Source organism: Octopus bimaculoides, chromosome 21 (assembly GCF_001194135.2).
Source record: "Octopus bimaculoides isolate UCB-OBI-ISO-001 chromosome 21, ASM119413v2, whole genome shotgun sequence".
Lineage (NCBI taxonomy): Eukaryota > Metazoa > Mollusca > Cephalopoda > Octopoda > Octopodidae > Octopus > Octopus bimaculoides.
The window spans coordinates 4774500-4782080 of record NC_069001.1 but is presented as its reverse complement, the minus strand read 5'-3'; the positions used below and the strand labels follow the sequence as shown (position 1 = coordinate 4782080).

Here is a 7581-nt window from a genome sequence, read left to right as displayed (position 1 = left end):
ATATATCAACTTTAAACAGAGCTCAAAATTGATCCGTTGAAAATACTTTATTACAACCATAATAATAATAATAATAATGAAATAGACCTATGTACATTTCGATAGAACATCCAGAATGATTAATACATATCATAAAATATTATAACATATTATAAAATATAGGACACTCCATCTCCTCAGGGTCCCATTGTTACATGTACATAGGTCTATTTCATTATTATTATTATTATTATTATTGTTGTTGTAATAAAGTATTTTCAACGGATCAATTTTGAGCTCTGTTTAAAGTTGATATATATACAAAAACTCAACTGTGAGCTTTTTGCTAAGATTGTTAACAGATACTATATTTTTTACCAAATTTTTGGTAAAAAAAAAATATATTTGACATATATATATATATATATATATATATATATATATACGCACACAAGAAACAATATCTGTCTCTCTTCCAGACAGAAAAGTGTTTATAAGACTGCGAAAGTGCTCAAATATAAATGAGACGAAGATAAAGTAGCATTGCTTCTTTATATACACATATATGTATGTATAAATATACATGTATGTCATGTGTGGGTATATGTGCGTGTTTGTGAATTAAATTTACCGCATAGAAAGCTCATTGCAACGCGCATTCTTACATACCTAATATGACACGTTCTTTAGAGTCTGGAGGTAACAAAAACAAAAAAGGAACCAAGGCGCTGATGAGTATGGCCGGGAAAATGAGCACGTGACTGAAATACGTTGACTTCCGGCGTAAAACGAATGTGACGGTGTAATCGGGATAGGTTTCCTCGCAACAGGCGTATTTTATGACGTTTATCAGTGACAAAATGTAGAAAGAAATGTTGACAACATGGAGAAGAAACATCATTCAAAGTATCCTCGTGCAAACATGGCTGTGTCGTTAAGCCGCTCATTTTGCAACAACATTCATACACCTATATTGCTATATATATGTATATACATACATACACACGCACACACACACACACACATACATACAAGCAAAATAATTGCGATTCAGTTGAATCTTTGTGAATCTTAAAATGTAGTTTGAGGTCTCCATTAGATTTGTATGTGTGTGTGTGTATGTGTGTGTGTGTGTGTGTGTGCGTCAGTGGGTGCGTGTGTATGTATGTCTGTGTATTTTGTGTTGGTGAGGATGTTACGTGTGTGTACGTGAAAGTGTGTGTCTCTGTCTGAGTATGTATGTGTTGTTTTAATTGTCCTTGTGGTGTGTGTGTGTGAGGGTGCATATGTATGTGTATATATATATATATTTATATATATATATATATATATATATATATATATATGTGTGTGTGTGTGTGTGTGTATGTATGTATATGTATGCATACATATATATACATATATATATATGGACATGTGTGTGTGTAAATATATAAATATGGAGGTGTGTGTAGATATATATATGAATGTATGCATGTATATGTGTATGTATGTATGTATGTATATACTTACACGACCAGCTTTCACACAGCTTTTTTAAAACTAAATTCACTCACAAGAAATTAGTCGGACTTGGGGTTTTATAGTTGAAGGTCTTGCTCAAGATGCCATGTAGTAGGTCTAAACTGAACTCAGTTGCAATGCGAACTTCTTAATCACAGCCATACCTATTTATTTATTTAATGATTTACTTCAAGAATTTTTTTTATCAATTATAAGACAACAAAATAAACACATATGAGAGACAGTTCTCCTTTACAAACGAATGTTGTTGTTGGCACTCCATCGCATACGACGTCGAGGGTTCCAGTTGATCCGATCAACGGAACAGCTTGCTCGGGAAATTAACGTGCAAGTGGCTGAGCACTCCGCAGACATTTATTTCCGAAGATCTTCAAAAACAAAAAAAAATCTTGCTTCCCAACCACATATTTCCAGGTTCAGTCCCAGTGTGGCACCTTGGGCAAGTGTCTTCTACTATAGCCTTGCGAGTGGATCTGGTAGACGGAAACCGAAAGAAGCCCGTCGTATATATGTGTGTGTGTATTTGTGCGTGTTTGTGTGTCTGTGTTTGTCCCCTGCCATCGCTTGACAACCAAAGCTGGTGTGTTTATGTCCCTGTAACTTAGCGGTTCGGCAAAAGCGACCGATAGAATAAGTACTAAGGTTACAAAGAATAAAGACCTTGCGTCGATTTGTTTGACCAAAAAAAAAACCCTTCAAGGCAGTGCCCCAGCATGGCCGCAGTCAAATGGCCGAAACAAGTAAAAGAATAACAGAATAAACATAAAGAGTTGTCTTTCCTTACTTGGGATTTCATACTCTCGACACGCCATTTGTTGTAATGTCTTTGTTCTTCATATATATAAGGCTCATCATGCTGGCTCGTAAGGTTCACATCGTCACCGTCGAACATCCAGGATCCGTAGACCAATTTACAAGTCTGAGTATCAAACGGGAATTTTTTCATATCGATTTCACAGAAGGCTATGTTGAGCATTCGGCTGAATTCCAACACGGCACCGGTATGAAAAATAATCAATTGTTCATCGGTGTCCGTAAACGTTGAGTGCTCCAAACTGTAGGAATAATAATAATAATAATAATAATAATAATAATAATAATAATAATAATAATAATAATAATAATGAATGCCCTGATGCAGTACCAGGCAGTGGCTTTCATGCCTTCTGATCTTAATTGATTGGAAGTGTTATCATGTACATTGTTTTGTCTTGGTATAGAAGATGAGCTATGGCAAATATTCTGCTCAATACCACAGGTCTGAAGGTCAGTTGTTTGACCTTAACCAGTTGATTATGTCCCTTGGTGGTTGACGATATGCGCATCTCTGATCACGAGCATAAGTAGTGGGGGAGCATCATAGCCATGTGTTGAGAGGAATTCTTTGGGGTTTGAATAATTCATCTTTGGAAACATGGGTGTTTTGCTCAACATCCTTAAACAATCCTTATACAGGGACCTTTTGAGCGGGATGGGCTACTCGACCTGAGGAAAATTCTGACTGGGCCCCACCTGCGAAGTCATGCGCTGTTTATCTTGATATGAGATCACCATGTCGCGCACATATGGTTGTGATGCATGTGCCTGGTGTACCCTTATCAGACGGGTAGTCATGATGGGTATAATGGGCTTCGTATATTTTACCCCAGTGTCACTCTGATGGCATGCACTACTGTCTCACTCAATAATAATAATAATAATAATAATAATAATAATAATAATAATAATAAGGGCACTCAGAGAGCACAAACCTCCTCCAAAGCAACACCAACATCCTCTCAACGATTAGCTGGTGATTTCTAAAATGAGAATATCTGAAATAAACTCGACTGCTCTCACAAACGAGAATACTAAAAATGAACCTGACCGTTCTCAAAAATTAAGTCGAAAAAAATGGAAAAATAGTCCAGAATCCTTGTCCGGTACTGGATCGATCCCAAAATCTAATCAGTTCATGCCAGTCACTAGGTCAAACATCCCTGAAAGTTTCATCCGAATTCATTCAGCGGTTCTTGAGATATATTATCCATGGTTAAACAAACAAACGCGACTGAAAATAATATCTACACTTTTGCTAAGGCGGAGATAATAATAATCCTTTCTACTATAGGCACAAAGGCTGAAAGCTTTGTGGAGAGGGCCAGTCGATTAGTTCGAACCCAGTGCGCAGCTGGTACTTAATCTATCGACTCTGAAAGGATGAAAGGCAATGTCGACCTCGGCGGAATTTGAACTCAGAACATAACGGCAGACGAAATATCGTTAAGCATTTTGCCCGGCGTGCGAACGTTTCTGCCAGCTCACCGCCTTAGAAATAGATATACATTGTAAAGAAAATGTTTATACTCGGGAAAAATAATCACAAAAAATGTTAACTTACTAATTATAAAGAGTAATATCAGGACTCCAAATAGCTTTGCTCGGCAGACGGATATCAGTTATATTGTATTTCGTGTAATTCCATATTAATCTGGAATCGTACCACTGTTTCATTAGGAATCCGTGGACTTTGAACTTCATTTCAAATTCATCCTGATTTAAAGAAAAAAAGAAAACGTGGAGAATACCTGGAAACTATATATACATAGATATAGGAGAAAATTAATGCGGGCAGCAAAGCGCAATATAAACCGTTTGGGCAAATTGTGACTGTATGAGCAACAAGCACATTTATTGCTAGAAATAAGAGTTAAACCACTTATAACTGCGTTACACACACACACACACACACACATACATGTAGATATGTGTGTGTGTGTGTGTGTGTGTGTGTGTGTGTGTGTGTGTGTGTGTGCGTGTGTGTGAATATATGCTGTAAAGATGATAACCAAAGTTCTACCTAATAGAAGCGTAAAGTGCATGTCTGCACACACACACACACACACACACACACACACACACTCACACACACACGTGTCTGTATGTGAAGGTGGAAGTGCTGTGCAAGCGAAAGCAAGGGAAGACGGACGAAATGCCGCTAATCATTTTGTCCGGCGTGCTAACGATTCTGCCATCTCGCCACCTTATTTGACAACGAACATATTGTAAATAAAGCATTCTCAATTACTCTTTCTCACTAAATGTCAAATGCAGTAGAGGTAAAGCCTTCCTGAAGTAATTCGACAAACACTTTCCTCTCATACATAACTACAGAAAGTTATTTGATGGCGGTGCGCTTAAGGTTCCATTCTGTTGCACATACGACATGAAGTTGTAACCTTTCGCACAAATCGACTCCAATTACTGCTTTGTTCTTTCATTCCTTCGTTTCTGTGCAACTACCCAAGCTCTCTCTGTCTCTCTCTCTCTCTCTATCTCTCTCTCTCTCTCCCTCTCTCTCTCTCTCTCTCTCTCTCTCTCTCTCTCTCTCTCTCTCTCTCTCTCTCTCTCTCTCTCTCTCTCTCTCTCTCTCTCTCTCTCTCTCTCTCTCTCTCTCTCTATCTATCTATCTATCTTCTATCGCTTTATCTATCGCCATCTCGCTCGATTTTCTTTTCTCCCGCATGTTGTCTTTCTTCATTATCGACTTTTTCATTTCTCCATTTATCTCCCTTTATCTCTCTCCCTTTGTTTTTACGCCATTTTATCTCTTTTCTTTCTTCCACTTCCTCTGTCTTATCCACTCATTCTGTCTCTTTCTTCATGACCCGTTACCATTTATCATTTCTTCTCTTTTTGCCATGGGACATGATCTTTTGGTCTTCCGTTCAGTTTTTCACGTTGCTTCAGATCACTCAGCTGTAGAAATGAATTACGACATTATTGGTGCCAAGCTGTGTCGGCCTTTGCCTTTCCGGTGGATAACATCGCCGGCGTGGAAAGTGGAGGCTGGTATGCATTGGCGACTGCTGGTCTTCCATAAACAACCTTGCCTGGACTTGTGCTTCGGAAAAAAAAAACTTTCTTGGTGCACTTCCATGGTCGTTCATGGCCGCAGATAGATAGATAGATAGATAGATAGATAGATAGATAGATAGATAGATAGATAGATAGATAGATAGATAGATAGATAAGGAGACAGACAGATAAGGAGACAGACAGACAGACAGACAGACAGACAGACAGACAGACAGACAGGTGAGTGGGCAGGTAGTCAGACTGGCAGACAGACTCAAACAAACAGGTAGATAGATAGATAGATAGATAGATAGATAGATAGATAGATAGATAGATAGATAGATAGATAGATAGATAGATAGATGGCGGAAAAGAGTGATTACCAATTCGAAAGCCACCACATTAAGGTCTGCGTAAAGACGAACCGGTTCACCTGCAATAGGTACGACACGACGATCGTAACCCGTAAGTAGATCTGTCATAAGTTTTTGTGCATTCACCATGTACGACGATGTAGTTTCGGAATTAGCTGTAAGATACATAAATTGAAGATAAAATATTAAAAATATGAGAACTGCTTATTTACATGCGCACACACATACATACCCACGTACATACATACGTACAAACATATATACATAAATACATACATACATACATACATATATACATACGTGCATAAGTAATTATTTAAGCATTAGGAAAGTACCTATTAGTTAGCCGGTGAAGCACGTTCACTGCTTATGGCTACCTGACCTCAACCACGGTACTTACACAATTGTCACTGGATCTACCCCAGGAATTATTCAGTGTTCGTTGGGTAGATAACAAATGATGGAGACGGAAAATAGAATATACGAGAAAATTTATTGCTCACAACGATCGTTTCGACCCATTATGTATCGATCCCTGTCGGGTGGGATACTGTACAACTGGTTATGTTACATCACTCGGTGTAGAAGTGCCTTATCAGGTGATTTTTACTTCATGTCAAATAAACACTGTTTCGCTCGGTTGTTATATAGCATGTTGCTAGTGACTGTAGATTTAAGCTCTTCACCAGGATAGCCAACACTGATAAGCGGAGAAGATGCTGTCCAGACTATTGGAAGTAACCATTTGCTCAATGGAACAATGCCATCTTCTCTGATGAGTTTTTTTTTTCCAGATAGGGGTGTGTTCATGTCTAGAGGCAACCCTAAGAAGTTTACAACACTGACTACTTGGCCTGGGTCGTGAAGAATGGATGTGACTCTGTGATGATTTGGCCAAAGATATCATGGAATTCTCTTGATTATTTACTCGTTCTACATGGCAGAGCAAACGCTAGGATTAGTTGAGCATTTTGGTTAATCATGAACATCTTGTAGTACGGACATTATTCCGTGATAGTCCTCTAGGATAATGACACACCGATTCGCCTGGCAAATATTATTCAAAATTCGTACAAAGATCACAAAAGTGAAGTAGACCATTTGGGTTGCTCGCAAACACCCTCCCACGATCACAGAATATAAGTATAATCGAACATTTCTTGTGCATTTCGGAGCAGCAGAGAGTATCCGTTTCCCTCCGTTGCTGAACGAGCTAAAGTGAATATTTAAAAAAAAATTTTTTACATAAAGAACAACTCATAATTTCCCTTAAAACTGTTCAGAACTTGTACGAGTCAATTCCTCGACATATCAAATGTTTGCATCTCGGAATTTTGCAGTGATGCAGCATGGAATTTTGTCAGTGAACAGGTCGCAGTCTCAAAGCGACGAAAATATATTGACAAATTAAATTTAAATGTTGTAGTGAATCTAACGGTTTTTGTGTGTTTCTTAAATGGCTTATAAACACCTTCCATGCTGCAATTGTTTTTGTTTCAGATCAAGTCATTTGCTATGGAAGTACATCTCCTTTATATATTTATATATTACTAGCAGAAATACCCGGCGTTGCCCGGGTTAAAGAGAATAATGAAATCTAAAAACACCATCTAGACTACGCATCATCTTTATATATAGAGATGTATATACACACACGCACCCAAACACACGTATATATATGTATATCAATATAAATATATGAAAGTCAATGAAGTTTCGTAAAAGGTGATCATGTACATACTTTCTTGCTGTTGTGATTATAACACCTCGTTGTAAACAATGTTCCTTGTTTTCCCTTGTGGAGCATATACAAATAGGTTTTTTTGCTGCCCACTCTTGAGCAGCCAACATACAGTTGTCCATGTGA

The 7581-nt window shown here is 37.9% G+C and overlaps 1 protein-coding gene across 1 annotated transcript in view; it reads right to left on the bottom strand.

The window, feature by feature from the left end:
• Positions 1-7581, bottom strand: part of LOC106868627 (neuronal acetylcholine receptor subunit alpha-10) — a 55674-nt gene that overhangs the window by 8033 nt on the left and 40060 nt on the right. The window contains exons 2-4 of the mRNA XM_014913978.2: positions 5724-5869; positions 3884-4035; positions 2288-2558 (exon numbers count right to left, since the gene is read on the bottom strand). Coding sequence (XP_014769464.1) covers positions 2288-2558; positions 3884-4035; positions 5724-5869 — 569 coding nt within the window. The remainder of the gene's footprint in view (positions 1-2287; positions 2559-3883; positions 4036-5723; positions 5870-7581) is intronic.